The 15,928-nt window shown below is 37.3% G+C and overlaps 1 protein-coding gene across 4 annotated transcripts in view; it reads right to left on the reverse strand.

Moving 5' to 3' along the window:
- Nucleotides 1-4,128: 4,128 nt before the first annotated feature.
- The window catches only part of MAP4K5 (mitogen-activated protein kinase kinase kinase kinase 5), a 123,493-nt gene continuing 111,693 nt past the window's right edge, over nucleotides 4,129-15,928 (reverse strand). For all 4 annotated transcript variants that reach the window (XM_004370847.2, XM_023726163.1, XM_023726162.1 and 1 more), the window contains 3 exons: nucleotides 14,785-14,855; nucleotides 11,429-11,484; nucleotides 4,129-8,777 (listed from right to left, as the gene is read on the reverse strand). In XM_004370847.2, coding sequence (XP_004370904.1) covers nucleotides 8,690-8,777; nucleotides 11,429-11,484; nucleotides 14,785-14,855 — 215 coding nt within the window. In that variant the 3' untranslated portion in view covers nucleotides 4,129-8,689. The remainder of the gene's footprint in view (nucleotides 8,778-11,428; nucleotides 11,485-14,784; nucleotides 14,856-15,928) is intronic.

Genomic DNA, 15,928 nt, shown 5'->3' on the forward strand with positions numbered 1-15,928 from the left:
TTCATTTCCCTGATTTATTCCAAAAAGGAATGTTCAGAAATTATAATAGTTGCTTTAGATGATACCTATAGGAACATTGGTCCCTCAAACAAAAGTTCCACAACTAAGGTAAATCTGGAATCATAATGAAAAGATAGACTGTCTGAGTAGCCATATTTTTGAGACAGAGCCCCCACAGTGTCGTATTAAAAACTCTGTTTCCTTTGCTGGGCTTCCCCCCTCCTCCTGCCCCCAGCTTTACATTTGAATCCTGCTTTTGCTTGAAGGTTATATGGAAACATCATTGCGCCTGTGTTGTGTGATTAAGAATATTGCTGACGTAACTTGTATGAACTCCCTCGTTGTAAACCCCTTAAAAGTAACTTGCCTGCCTGCCCTAGGGGAACAGTCTTGGCAGCAGAAGCTTCGACTGACTCCTTTTCCTTGTACAATGAAATGAAGGTGACCTTCCTGTTCTCCCACCTTGGTCTCTCATTTATTGGCCAATATGAGCCATGCTGAGCAAGAACCTGGGATTTCCACCCGGTAACACTTCAGCTAATCACAATTGATTAGATCAGAGTTTGTTAATTTCAAGAAATATATCAGGCATATTAGTTTATTGTTGTTATACCAGATACTGAAGTTTTTGGTTCCCAATTGCTCTTGTGAAAACAGAGAATTACGTAAAAAATACAAAGAAAAATAATCTACAGAAAAAATTTATTTACACATTAGTTGTCAATAAATATCATGAGTCTTTTCCTTATTCAGTCTTCCTAAAAAGCACTGCTTTGATGAAAGGCCACAGTAAAATAGCCATAAAGCAATTATACCTCCATTTAGTGCCTTTGATTCTAACCTTACATATACTAGAAAATAAGCTGTTATGGGAAAATGACAGATATAATTTAACAGGTGACATTCCTGCTATTTGCATTGTTCTAGGTGGCATGTTAGCCCTTCTTTTTGGGATTACATTTCAAGTGGTTTCCTAGCCTGCGTAACAATCTGGCTCAAATATTGTCCCCGGAAATATTATGGTATTTACCTATTTAATGTCTTTTAGCTCCAAAATGACACTTCTATATTCTGTTCTGTGATGCTGGGGCTGGAACGCTGCAAACGGTATTTCCCAAAATGCATTGCCAGCTGACTTTGTTAGGTTTCACCAATTGGAGACAATAGGAGAATGGAGAGTAGGAGGAGGAAAAATCTTCCCTGTTTCTTAATAGCGGAAGTTCCCTATAGTTCTAGATTCTTTCATCCCTTCCAGAACCAGCTTTATTATACCCCCTCAGAGGTATTGGCAGCAGCCAGGCAGCTCCCTCTCCTGAGCCCCAACATCATGGGGTGCTTCCTTTGAGCTCCTGATGAGCCAGTGGCTGGGCAGCAGCCCCTCCTCAGAGGTTAGGGCCCAATTCTGTGGGTCGTCTTCTCTGAGTTCCCAGGTGCTAGTAATCTTAATCTTTACCCTTTGTCCTCCAACCCTATAGGGGGTAACTGCCTCCTGCAGTTGTTACCTGAGTTACTTTTGTGTCCCATTTTTGCTTTTTCAGTCCTCCAGTACATGGTAGTAATAATTCCCTCTACCAACACCCCTCTATTGAAATACCTAGTGTGATTTGTTTTGTTGCCCAGACCTTGACTGATACACCTAGGTCATAATATAATTTTTTAAATAATTTACTCACATGACTTTCCTCATTTTCAGAAAGCTGGCAGGTGTTTGCAATTTATCTACATTTTACAGAAGCTAGACTCTTGAGTCAAAGAAAATGGTCTTAGAGTTATAGCCATGAATGAGTTACTTCATTACTGACTCAAAATATTCATTCTGTTATAGTTTAATACAGCAAACATTTACTAAACATCTACAATGTGTCAGGAACTGTTAGGAGCTGGAGATTCAAATATAGATGTCATTTTTTTGTCCTTGAGAAAAAAAATTTACCAATTATATGAGTAATAGATGCTTTAATAAAGGATGCACAATAAGTTGTTGCATCCTGGAGGAGACTTTGGAACTGGGCTTTAAAGAATTTCAGTGGACACTGGTATCCACTGTGGGTTTTCAGAAACCACAAACTAAGAAATAATTATACACTCTAAAGCTTGAAATGGAGTCAAAGCTTATATACAGCATTTAGATGTCAAGTGGCTGAGATGCCGTGGCAGGTGCTCAGTTACTGACATAGGTCACTGGATTCTCTTGTGTCCTTCGGTCATCACAAGACAACCACAGAGAAGTAACTAATCCGGGAAGATTTAGACTTCAGAAACATCACCAGGATGAAGTCATATATCCAAAATTAAATGTCAGACTTAGAAAGTGCTAAATCTTACACTTAACAAAATTACTCAGGAAAGAACTTGTGGTTGAAGATCATGATTTAATAAGCCATTTCATTCACTATGAGGAGTGTTTTTCTAAGCTTCACCAAGTGGTGGCTTATAGCTACATAGGACAATTGTTGCTTTTACCATTTCTCCTTCTGTAGAGAGCCCAACATCCATTCCTTTTGTTTTTGGGTATCTGTCTTGGTGGGATTATTATTCAAAGTACCTCACCCTCCATGGCCAAGGGATAGACATGTAACCAAAGCCAGACCAAACAGATTTTCTTCACAAGGAATCAATCTTGAATGGAAAAGACACAGGGCAGACCGCTTTTGGAGTGGATTCTTCCAGAGGGCCTAAAAGGGCCATCCTTGGCTGCTGCCGCCTAATCTCTTCTGAGGCCAGTTCCTCAGCTTTTTCTTTCTGTTGCTTGCAACCAAAGAACTCTGATACAGGAGTTTCTCAATTATGCTTATTTCAGATACAATACCCTCTGCCTAGAATGCCTTTCACTGTCATCTTTGTGTTACCAAATACTGTTTCCTTTAGAGATATGGATTGGTTTAATGGTTTTCTTAGATATCTGAGCTACATTTCGTAGGTCTTGGACAGATGGGATTGATTCCTAACCTCCCACCTAACTTAACGTATGACTGTGGCAGCTATGGATGTGTGCTGATTGGATCTCAAAAGAGAACCTGCTGCAAGAAATTAACCTTCAAATTCACCTCAGCATTCCGGGCTGCTCCCAGCTAATGGCTGAGCCTCACTGGGATTTGCAAGCTAAGCCATTTGAAAGCTGAGATACTCTTTTCCAGCATGGGATTCTAGCAGGCAATTTTTGCACTAGGGCTATTAACCTGGCCAAGATGTTCTCAGAGCTGCACTGCAGCCTAAGGCTCTATCACATCCTCCTTCCTCCCCTTCTCATTACGTGTGTGTCAGAGAGTCTGACACTTCAGGTCTCCCCACGTACTCCTGCTGCTTTTTATTCTCCACAGGTGTTTTCCCTCAATAAATCTTTTGTACTTGTGATTCCATCTTGATGCCTGCTTCTGGAGAACTCAATCTGTGACAATAGATAATCTCTTTGGTTTTCTCATTTATAAGAACCTACATTACAGGGGTAATGTGGAAACTGATATATTCCCCCCCTCCCAACTGCAAGTTACATGGCACAGTTTCTTTTTAATAAATATTTTTATTGAAGTACAAGCACATAAGAAAAATGCATAAATCACGAGTACACCGTGCTGAGTTATCACAAAGTGATACAAAATGGAACATTTCCAGCATTCCCAAAGCACTCTCTCTTGTCCCCTTCTCAATCATTACTCCCTCACTCCTCCCCACTTCTTACACCATAGATTAGCTTGCCTGTTTTTGAACTTTATATAAATGAAATTAGACAGTGTCCTCTTAATTTCTGGATCATATCATTTATGTACTTATTGAGATTCAAATCCATATTATTGTGGATAGTTCATTCTTATTATTCTTCTTCAGTATTTTGAGTTGTGAATACACCACAATTTATTCATCCACTGTACTGCAGATGGACATTTGGGTTGTTTCCAATTCTTGGCGAATATGAATAATGCTGCTATAAAGAATCTTTTTTATGACTTTCGTTGAATATGTCTTTTGGGTGGAATTGCTGGGCTGAGGGTATGTGTATGTTTAGCTTTAGTTTTCTAAAGTGATTGTACCAATTTACACTACCAGCAGCAGTGTATAAGAGTTCCAGTTGCTCCATATACTCACCAACATTTCATATTGTCCTTTTTTCCCCCTCTTTATTTCATTTGAGCCATTTGGTGGGCATACACAAGTATTGCATTGTGCTTCTTTTTTTTTTTTTTGTAGTGGTATTGCATTCATTCTTGATAGTCTAAATCCCCTAGGTTTGTTTTTCTTCAAGATTTCCTTGACTATTCCTGACCCTTTACCTTTTATATGTTTTAGAATCAACTTACAATTTCAACAAAAATATCTGCTGGGGATCACACTGAATCTTTAAATTGACGTTTTTATAGTATCTTATTTTCTAATTCATTAACATGGCATAAATCTGCAATTTATTTAGGTCTTCTTTAATTTCGTTCATTGACATTTTATAGTTTTCAGCATAGAGACCTTGCATCTTTTAGGTATTTCTTCTTAGGTATTTAATGGTTTTCTATATTATGAACAGTATACTTGCAATTTTTTATTTTATTGCAGGTATATAGATGTGTAATTAGTTTTTATATTGACAGTGCATCTAGCTGCTTTTCTAAATTCAATTATAAATTCTAGTAAAAATAGTAGTTTTATTCCTTTCCAAATCCTTTTATCTTTTCTTTTTCTTAGTTTTCTTAAACTGGCTACGGCCACAAGTACAATGAATAACAAGTGGTGACAGTGAGAATATTTGACTCATTCTTGTTGTCAACATAGTAAATTCTTAGTATTTCTTGCTTTTCTTCTAAGTAAGATCCATTTGGAACAGTCTGAAATTCTTTGTAAAATCTAGAACACAACTCCTTTTGCTAGGATTAGTGTGGGACAATTTCTTGGACCTTTGGAATTCACTTGCCACTGGACAAGCTCTCTTCTGCAGGTTGCTAGCTGGAGAAATTAGATATTATCCATTGAATACCCACTATGGAAGATGAGGATTTAGATCACTTTTCTACCTCACCTCCACAACACCATGTCCTCTTCCACTATAATTGCTGTAATTCTGATCAGATTAATAACGTTAACATTATTATGCCATTCAACCACAGTCATAGATTACTTTTTCTTTTTTTCCTAACATTTTGCTTCCCTGGAGTTCCTGCCAGTTTTATTAGATTTAAGTCTTAGTTAAGTATATGCTTAGAATCAACATCAACACTGACTGAATCCTGGTGCCTTGAATAACATCCCCTCCGCCCACCTCTGATTTTAGCCACAAAGGCAGTGGACAGTTCAGTGTGAGCTCGGACTCATACTATTTTTCAGTGTGCTGCCTCAGGGACTTCTCTGACACTGAAGGAGTCTACTTGTCTTAGGTGCAAGCTGCAGCTTGGTAGTTCAGGAGATAATGCCCCTGGCAGCAACTCTCAATTGAGGGGAGGGGAAGTCTGTGGATAAATGCTCCAGCCACTTGTCTTTCAGGAGACAATTCTGAGAGGTATGCTTCTCAGAGGACCTAGTAAAATCAAGCTCTTTTTGTCGACACAGCAATGACTTCGATAATGTACTCCTATATTGACTCTTCCGCCTTCCCATTCTCAGATGTCCCTATTTTCTGGGGTCTCTCAAATAAACTACCTGTACCGATGTTCTTGCCTCAGGCTCTGATTTAGAAGGAATCTTTCCCTCTTTGGTAGTTGTCTCTTAAGATACTGAGGTGTCTCTTAAAATACAGAGCTTCTGATACCTTTCCCCGATATGTTCTCTATGTCTGGTGTAGTGGTCATCCTTGGATATCCCACCATCACCTGGGGATTTCCTTTATCTCTCTCTTATGCTGAATCCCATTTTCTGTATCGTATGCCTTCATTTTACTTAGTTTATGCCCTTTTTTACCCTGACATTTACTAATACTTTACTGGATAACAGAATTTTAGGTTGCAAATAATTCTTTCAAAAATTTGAAGGCATTGCTTCTGTTGAAATTTGAAGCTATTCTGATACTTATTCCTTGGTATCGACCTGCCCATTTTCTCTGGAAACAGTAGATTTTCTCTTTGACCCCGCTGTTCTTGAAATTTCACAATGATGTGCTTTGGTACAGATCTATTACATTCACTGTGTTCTTTCAATCTAGGATCAGATGTTCTTCAGTTCTAGAAAAATTTCTTGAAATACTGTTGATTTGTTCCCCTCTGCTTTCTGTTCTTTCTCTTTGAACTCTGGGAGATTGGATATTGGGCTTCCTGGACTGTTAATTTTCTTAACTTTTCCTCCAATATTCCCATTTCTTTGTCTTTTTTGTTCTACTTTCTAAGAAATTTCCTCAAGTTTATATTCTGAACCTTGTATCAAATTATGCAGTTATGCTATCACATTTTTTTCCCCAAGAACTCTTTATTTTTCAATGATCCTTTTTTACTATCCTGATTCATGGTAGCAACATTTTTCTGAAGGAGTTTTTTTTTTTTTTTTGACATTTTTCTTTACTCTGTGTAGTCTGTTTCCTCTGCTTTTTTTCTCTTTCATGTTAGAGGCTTTCTCAGATGTCTTATAACTTGATTATTTGCTCATTTTTAATAGCACAGGACTAAAAGACTAACTGCAAGCCCTGGACACCAGGGTAGTGGGCATATAAACTGTGACTTTCACTGTACAGTTACCTAGCTGGGCCATTTAGCCAGGACACTTCTGACATCAGGATCTTAGGTATTTCCACTTGCGTTTGCTCAGATTTCACAGAAAAGAGCCTTCCAATATTTTTATAGGATTGTGAAGATCTGGCTGCCAGGACTGAGTGAGAGGAGGCTGTTGGTCTTTGTATCCAGTATGTAAGTGTTCCCTGTTTTGACTATGGCCCCCCTGCCATCTATTGTATCCAGTGTCCCTCAATCCAGAGGCCCCATTTAACATATCCAAAATAAACAGCCACATACTTACTGAAATCATATCATATGTGCATTTTTAAGGACAAATACTTAATACTGCATTTGTACAACATTTTGTTTGCATATTGCATAGTGAAAAGAACAGAGTCAGAAGACTCAAGGTCTGGCTCAACCACTAACTTGCTGTGTGAATTGAGTTAGGTCTCTTAACCTTGCTAAGCCTATATTTCCTTGTCTGAAAAGTGGAGATGATGATAATACTTATTTTTACAAAACTGGTAAAAGATTGAATGAGATAGTTATACTGTTTTCCCTCAAGTAACTGGTCAGAAAAAATCTGTAGACTGCTGCTATTGCTAATCCCTTATTCAGCATTTCAATGCTAACTAAATAAACTCATTAAGACAGCAGGTACCAATGTGACACTTGAATTTTAAATACTAACATAACAATAGCACAAGTAAAACAAACCCAAAGATGGCCCTATCCTCTCCTATTTTTTGAATACTGGTTTTTATAATACTTACTTATCTTATCCTTTCAGGAATTCAATTTCATTTAAAGTTTTTCTTTTTCCTTAAACCTACTCAAAATGAGTAACTACATATGTGAAAACCCCATGATTACACGTGTAGTTGCTTTACAGTTATTCCCTCTGGTATACTATAAGTAAAATACATATCATGGACAGTTAAATACTTTTTTCTCCTACATTAGGGATGATAATATATATGAAGATTAATTTCTTATGCATTATCCCTAATGTAAAAAAAAATCACAGGTATAGTATACTGCTTGTCAAGAGTACATACGCATGGTAGTCACACCTAGACATATATATTCCTTCCAATATTTCAACCGTCATCAATATCTTCTGTATGACCCCCTACAACTATTAGAAGTTGAAAACATGAAACTCCCTTTTAAGGCAATTCTGCATGAAATTACAAGATACTTTTGTTAAACAAAATTGCATGGATGTATTGAACCCCCAAACACACTGCCTTCAACCCCTTGAAGTACTACTCCTAAAAGGTAAACTTTTTATACATTACAAAAAAATTTAAGCTGCTCTGCAACCCTCCTTTGCTAAAAGTTAGATACATTACACCACTCCAGCAAGAGATTAATAAATAAGGATTAAATATTCTATTTTACAAAAACATACAGAATGGCCAATGTAAAAATGAAAGCCTTGTTTGGTAATTTCTTTATCAAATTACGTTCATTAAGGAGGAACAGGACATGGTATTAAGGAGGAATAGGACATGGTATAAAATGAGAAACCTGTTACTAAACTGGAGCCCTGGTGGTACAGTGGTTAAAACCTCGGCTGCTAACCAAAAGGTCGGCAGTTCAAATCCACCAGCTGCTCCCTGGAAACCCTATGGGGCAGTTCTACTCTGTCCTATAGGGTCGCTATGAGTCGGAATTGCCTTGGTGGCAATGGGTCAGGTTTATGGGTCACTAAATTTATCTCTCTGAAGATAATCACAAGTTGTTATCTAAAAATATGGCACCCTTGTTACAAACTATAATTTTTTTTAAAAAAAGACTGTTTCCTGGAACTAAATAGAGGACTCTCTGTCTCATAGCTTTTATTAAGCAAACTTGATATAACCACCACACAGTGGCAAGAGATAGAAGAGCTGTTTCCAGCTACAGAAAATATTGAATTCTATCCTAAAATACAGATCACTGAGATAACCCACAACAGTTGAAGCAAACCATAGTGCAGTTTGTACTAAATATCCTTAAAATATTTTGCATTCATATGGAATATATTCATTATCCTATCATTTGAGATCAGTTTCTGTTGCTTAGTAACTATTTTCATGTCCAGCCAAGATGTAGAGATTGCTGTGTGCAGTAGGATTTTCTGTTGGCCTGCTTTCCAAAACGACAACCCTGCAATTAAACCAAAACAAAAGGCTTGTTTAAGAGTAAAAACAGAAATTGCATGCTTCAAATACTAACATCAAACCAGGAAAGAATATCATTGTTCACATTCTTATAACATTATATAACGATCATAGAAGTATAGTCAAATTCGGCTTTACATTTTATAGCTTAAAAACACAACTGATTAAGAATTACTTAATTTATAAATCTAAATATTTCAGGACAGTCTGATTACCTCATTGCAACTATAAAACAAAACTATTTGCTCACTCATATATGCCACCAAAAGGCATAATAATACTTCAGGAATTTACACTAACAGGAAGGGGGTGGAAGAAGGGCTGAGAGAACAGAACAGGACTCTCAGAGATACTCATCCAAGGTTCTATTTTCCAGGTGTTTGAAAATAAACGGTTAACAAAAAAGTTATCAAATAGAGCCCCTCTCCCTTGTCCCTGGAACAAGGACAGGGAAACAGCCCAATCAAATGACTGATAGGAAGAAAAAAAAAAACCAAGTGCCATAACATAGTATTTAAACCGTGGGGGGTGGTGGGTGGGGGTGGGGGTGGGGTTTGAGAACAAAATAAAATATGCATGTGGAGGAAAATAGCACATATACTTTATGAATTTTCTACAACTAGCATGTATTACTTTTGTAATGAAAATAATAAAAAAGGTAATACATACTTTATATTATGCATTACAGAAAAAAGGGGAACTAAAACTACCTATAATCTAATCAACCAGGGTTGTTGTTGTTGTGTACTGTCGAGTCCATTCCGACTCACAGTGCCTGACCCAACAGAGGAGAAGTGCCCCAAGGGGTCTTCTAGGCTGTACTTCTTATGGAAGCAGACTGCCAGGTCTTTGGTCTTTTCTCCCAAGAAGCCTTTAGTGGGTGTGAACCGCCGACCTTTGGATTAGCAGCCGAGCACTTAGCCACTGGGCCACCAGGGCTCCTTAGCCAGTTAATATTTTTGCTATATTTAGGGTTTTTTTCAAGGCATAAATCTCTCTATTTAAACAATTATTTAACCACTTTTAAAATCAAATACTTTTTAAAAATACACATCTCAAACTCAAGGAGATGCCTAAGAAAGAAGATAACTAGAACAGAGCCATCCATGGTCTCAGAAAAGCGGTTTTTTAGGGAAAACAGTGAGAGAGAATGGAGAGGCAATATAGAAAAGCAGGGAAGAAGGCAAAAACTCTGGGGAAAGGGAGCAAAATACAATAAGGAACAAAGAAATGGCTTCTGATTCACCCTTCACCAAGCAGAACCCTGTTACACTATGTGTCTCATTAAAGTGCCAACTGCATCAGGATCACTGGACACAATTCTCTTGTCAGCTCTTCCTACAGAAGCGATGAGCCTCCCAGTCTAGTTCTAGAGTCCTTTACCAGGTAGTCTCAAATTCCTCTTTTTTGGCTGGACTCTAGTTACTAAGTTGCCATGCTCTTTTCTACTCACTAAGGTAGTTGCCATTTTTCAAAGAATCCTTTTCTCTCTACCAGAGTCTGTAAAATTTCCATACAGTCACAACTCCACTTTTTCCTCTACCTTTCCTCAACTGTCTAATATTTAAGCAATGATTTTGTGACTTGATTGAACTGAAGACCAGAGGTTCTCAATCCTTGCCTTAGGATTATAAATACTACTATAGCTAATTTTGCTATATGGGTAATTTATTAGTCACTGGTGTTGTTACGTGCCATCGAATCAATTTCGACTCGGACCCATGTGACAGAGCAGAACTGCCCTACTGGGTTTTCTAGTCTATAATCTTTACGGGGGCAGATTGTTAGTTCTCCCTTGGAGCCACTGGGTGGGTTTGAACCACCAACCTTTTGGTTAGCAGCTGAGCATTTAAGAATCTGCGCCACCAGGGCTCCTTTTATTAGTCATAATAAAAAACAAAACAAAACCTATTGCCATAAAGTCAATTTTGACCCACAGCAACCCAACAGGACAGAGTAGAAATGCCCCATAGGGTTTCCAAGCCTGTAAATCTTAATGGAAGTAGACTGCCACATCTTTCTCCCACAAGAGCGGCTGGACTCGAACCACAGATCTTTCGATTAGCAGTCGAGTGCTTTACCACTGTGCCACCAAGGCTTCTTTTTTAGTCACAGAGGTAGATAATATAGATTTGAGGGGAGCATTATTCTCTTTCCTAACAAGGTACAATTTGTAACTTGTCTTTCATTTTGAACAAAGAGACTACATAATTCTTTCTAATTTAGATTGACCTCAAAAACAGAGTTGAACATTTTCTGACATAAAAGCAAATGTCAGGATGTGCATATTCTCTTGGATTTATATAGTAATAGTTAACAGAAAGTAACATAGCAGGAAAAAATGATGAAAACAAAGGGGCCTGAAATATCTGTCATGTTATTAGAGACATAAAGACCTATATTAACATATTTGTCTTGGTTGACTCTGTCTCTAGAATCATGATCCTCATACTGACAAAAGATTGTTTAATCGACTTAAGTATTATTCTCTCTCTCAATAAAGATAATGGGAAATTTCTCGAAGTGCTGAGCCCTGTTCAGAGTTTTGTTTGAAACACCATCACAAGCTGACAGTATATTTAATCATACAACCTTTGAATTCTTTTGGTAGTTAACCAAAAACAACCAATCTATTACCTGTCTGATCCTAATAAGCGGAAAACTCTTGTTTCGTCTGAAATCTCCTGGGTAACCTATGAAAGAAAACGCATGTTAGTAATAGCTTATCTCCTACATTGCTTAAATAATAATTTAAATATCCATTTAGATATAGCAATTATTAAACAGAATGAATAATTCTGATAGATGCCATTCCGCCAATGAAATAAATTTCAGTAAGTTTTTTTCTGACTGCCTATTAGAAATGAACCAACATTTATGGAACATCTAGTATGGGTCAGGCACTTTCCTTAGAAGAACCTTTGGGGTATGTATTATAATTCCCATATTACTGAAGAAGAAACTAAGGGTCAGAAAAGTTAAGTGACTTTGTAGACCCAAGAGTTGAATACAGGTTTGCCTGACTGCAGAGCCCTGCTCTTTCCTTTATATCACAGTGCAGATGCCTGGGGTGCTCTACACTGCACACTGTAGCCTACCTGATTTCAGTACAGCTACAGTGGATGCTCCCATGCACCAATGTCTCATAAGTATACACTGCAGGGTCCTTCTGCTCTGTTTTCTCTAAAGCTACAGAAGGTGCTCAGCCATGTGCAGGTGCTTCCCCAAAGTGTGGAAAGTTTATATACCGGGGGCAACTCATAACCGAAATAGGATAGCAGTTGGTGCATAAATGCCCACCTCTCATCTTCAAGTGAGTCAATCCTGAGGTGCGCCGTATACCCTTCCTTAGTGTCCCTGTGGGATTAAGCCCCAGTTGCCCATAGTGGGAACTAGCTTATTAATGCACATTTTATTGACTTTTCCCCCCTTCTCATTTTATATTTCTCATGCCATCGCTTGTTTTCTGGAATCTACTACCAAATAAACTGCCTGCACTTGAGTCCTTGTCCTTGGGTCTGCTTTTGGAGGAACCCAAACTAAAACAACGAGAATATAAAATAAGTATGAAAATAGTCCAATATCAAGGAATTTACGGCCTAACTGGGAAGACAGAATAAACTTGAATCACAAGTAAACTAAGTGCTATACTAGACGGAGCTGATGTTCAGAGTAATAAGTTCAAGTATGTTTCAATCATTGTGGACTGGAGTAGTTGACTATTACTTTATGAAAGAAGTTAAAACTTCAGCAAGACCTAAGATGAAGGATGAGAATGTAATCAGAAAGAAAGAGCTAAGCAAGATGAGTTAAAATCAGTGCTTAGACAGAAGAAAATATTCTTCGATGGTTACTAGGGTGGGGAGGGAGAGGGTTATTCACTCACTAGATAGCAGACAAGATTTATCTTAGGTGAAGGGAAGGACAGCACACATTACAGGGGAAATCAGCACAACTGGACTAAACCAAAGCTAAGAAGTTTCCTGAATTCAACCAAACACTTCGAAGGACACAGTAGCAGGGGCGGGAGTCTGGGGACCATGCTTTCAGGGGACATCAAGATCAACTGGCATAACGAAGTTTATTAAGAAAATGTTCTGCATCCTACTTTGGTGAATGGCGTCTGGGGTCTTAAAAGCTAGCAAGCAGCCATCTAAGATGCATCAATTGGTCCCAACTCACCTGGAGTAAAGGAGAATGAAGAACACCAAAATCTTAAGGAAAATACTAGCCCAAGAGACAAAAGGGCCACATAAACCAGAGACTCCATCAGCCTGAGACCAGAAGAACTGGATGGTGCCCAGCTACCACCAATGACTGCCCCGACAGGGAAAACAACGGAGAGTTCCTGATGGAGCAGGGGAAGGGTGGGGTGCAGAACTCAAATTCTAGTAAAAAGATGAGACTTAATGGTCTGACTGAGACTGGAGGAACCCCAGAAAGCATGGCCCCTGAACTCTCGGTCAACCCAGAACTAAAACAATTCCCAAAGCCAACTCTTCAGAGAAAGATTGAACTGGACTGTGGGACAAAATGATACTCATGAAGAGTGTGCTTCTTATTCTTAGCTCAAGTAAATACATGAGACTAAATGGGCAGCTTCTGTCTGGAGGTGAGATGAGAAGGCAGAGAGGGTTAGGAGCTGGCTGAATGGACACAGGAAATCATGGGTAGAAAGGAGGAGTGTGCTGTCACAGTAGAGAGAGAGCAATTAGGGTCACATAACTATGTATAAATTTTTGTATGAGAGACTAACTTGAATTATAAACTTTCACTTAAACTACAACAATAAAAATAAAATTACAATCCAGAAAAAAAAAAAAAATCAGTGGTTAGGATATAGAATTTGTACTTGATCAAGTGAGCAATAGGTATCTTCTGTAGAATTTTAACCACAGGAATGACAGGATAAAAGCAGCATTTAAGGACAATTAATCTTATGGCAGTAAGTAGGACTATAAACTTCCTCAAGTTCGCAGACCTGGTACCATTTAGGTATATGGGTCAGTAACTAGATAAACTGATATATTCCAGCACAGGTGGTTTAAGTTATTTTCTCCTGGAAGCATTCTAATTCTGCATTCATCTAAGAGGTGGAAATACGCACTTATATATAAAAAAGAATGTAGCTAAAATGAAAGGTAGATTCAAATAGAAGATTCTGAAATTTAAAATAAGTTCACAAATATGCAGCCTACAAGAACTACACGGGTACACAAATGAGAAATTTCTCTGTTAGTACTGTCTTGAACTATTAGAATTCATCCCTCAAGGCTGAGCATAAATCCCATTCTCCTGTATGAAACGTATCCTGCTGATTAACTAAGCTAGAAGTGACTTTAGAGATCCTTCAAATCCAGGCACTGGCACTTAACTAGTTGTGCAACTATGCCAAATTACTAAACCACTCTATGCCAGTAAAAACGGGAATACAAATTGTACCTGCCTCATAGGATTATTCTGAGCCTTACATGAGCAAATGTACGTAAAGTGCCTGGTGTTTATATTATTTATAATTATACTTCGTTATGCCTCACAGTGTTATAACAGTGTCTTGCATGTACTTAGTACTCAGTAAATATTTACTGTCTTATATTTTTCCTTAGTCCTGTAATCTAATAATATTAATTTGGAATTTTAATTAAAATATTAAAAAAGAAGCTACACATCTGTACCTTATGGAAAAGGCTATGAAATTTAGAAAAAGAATCATTTGTATCTAGGTTCAACAAGCTTACCAATCGTATTTATAAACTACAAATTAGAGGACTAAAATTGTATAAGCTCATATTTTGTAATTCCTTGTGGCCATGAGAATTTAAAAAAACAATACAAAACATGTTTAAAGGAAAATACTGGTTCTTTTTCTCTACCAGGTCACAGCATTAAGGGCACTAAACATAGTAATGTAGGTTCATAGACAAAATGCATAAAATGAACATTTTAATATTTAAAATCTTTAGCAGAAAACACTGGAGGTTGAAAAATCTTACCTCATCTGACTTGAAGCTTTTACCCTGCATCCCATGTTTCCAGAAGGCCAACACACTGTCTTGAAGGCATACTAAAATGATAAGGGAAAAGCAATTAAAATAAAGCACAGAGTTAACTATAAATTGCCTGTTTTACTGAATTATAAATAATGTAAGGCTATTCAAGTGCTTGATGCAAAATTCCACTGTCTAAACCATTAGTTCTCCCCAGTGCTTTTGTGGCAAAGCTGTGCCTAAGCTGAAGCAACCTACTGAAGGTTATCCAAGTTTTCAAAGATATATATAACCGTCATTCATTTAAACGTGCTAACTTCTGATAAGCTCGATATCAGCATTTTAATTTCTTTCATATGCTGAAACTTGTTTTCTGGATTAAAAACATGGCTATTTAAATACTGTCATATATTCAGAAGTATCTATTAAGGAAGAATTCTTTACGTTCACATTTTTCCTATTACAAAATTAAGTTTTAAAAATAAAACTGTCCCACAGTCTAAAATTTAACCACACACTAATACTTATGATCTGTGAGCCAATTCTTACAGTAAATCTGTAAAAAGTTAATGTATGAATGTTCTGGAAACACAATTTAACTCAATAAAAATAAAAGTATTTTACAATGACAAATCATATAAGTTTCACTAACTGCTGAAAATAAAAAAAAGTTACTGATTTTATTTTTTTTAAGAGGTGATTTAAATGGATTTTTCTACTCAGCAGGTTTCTTGTTATTATTTCAAGGTTCACTGGCAAGGAGGGATGGTAGCCTGAGAGGAGAAAACTTGTGTAGCAAATAAAACTGCCTAAATAATTGAGGTGTTTTTCAGTGTGTTTCAGTTAAAATGAAGAGGAACTAAGGGACTACATGTCAGTAGCTCTTTTAAATATTATAAATCTTAAATAAAAATATTAAATCTTAGAAACTGGCATGCAATATCCAGCACATAGAGTAAGAGAAGAAAACTAGTTCCGAAGTACCTTTTAAGTTGGCATCTAAAGAACATTTAGGTTTTCTGCTTCAAGAAATTAAATTTCCCAATCACAAGCAAATTATTTTTATTTAAGATGTTATACAGAGGCACGAACATACTTCGCGATAAGGCAAAACTCCAGTTGAAAAACTAATATTAAAAATATATATATA

This window comes from Trichechus manatus, unplaced genomic scaffold (assembly GCF_000243295.1).
Source record: "Trichechus manatus latirostris isolate Lorelei unplaced genomic scaffold, TriManLat1.0 scaffold00010, whole genome shotgun sequence".
Classification (NCBI taxonomy): domain Eukaryota; kingdom Metazoa; phylum Chordata; class Mammalia; order Sirenia; family Trichechidae; genus Trichechus; species Trichechus manatus.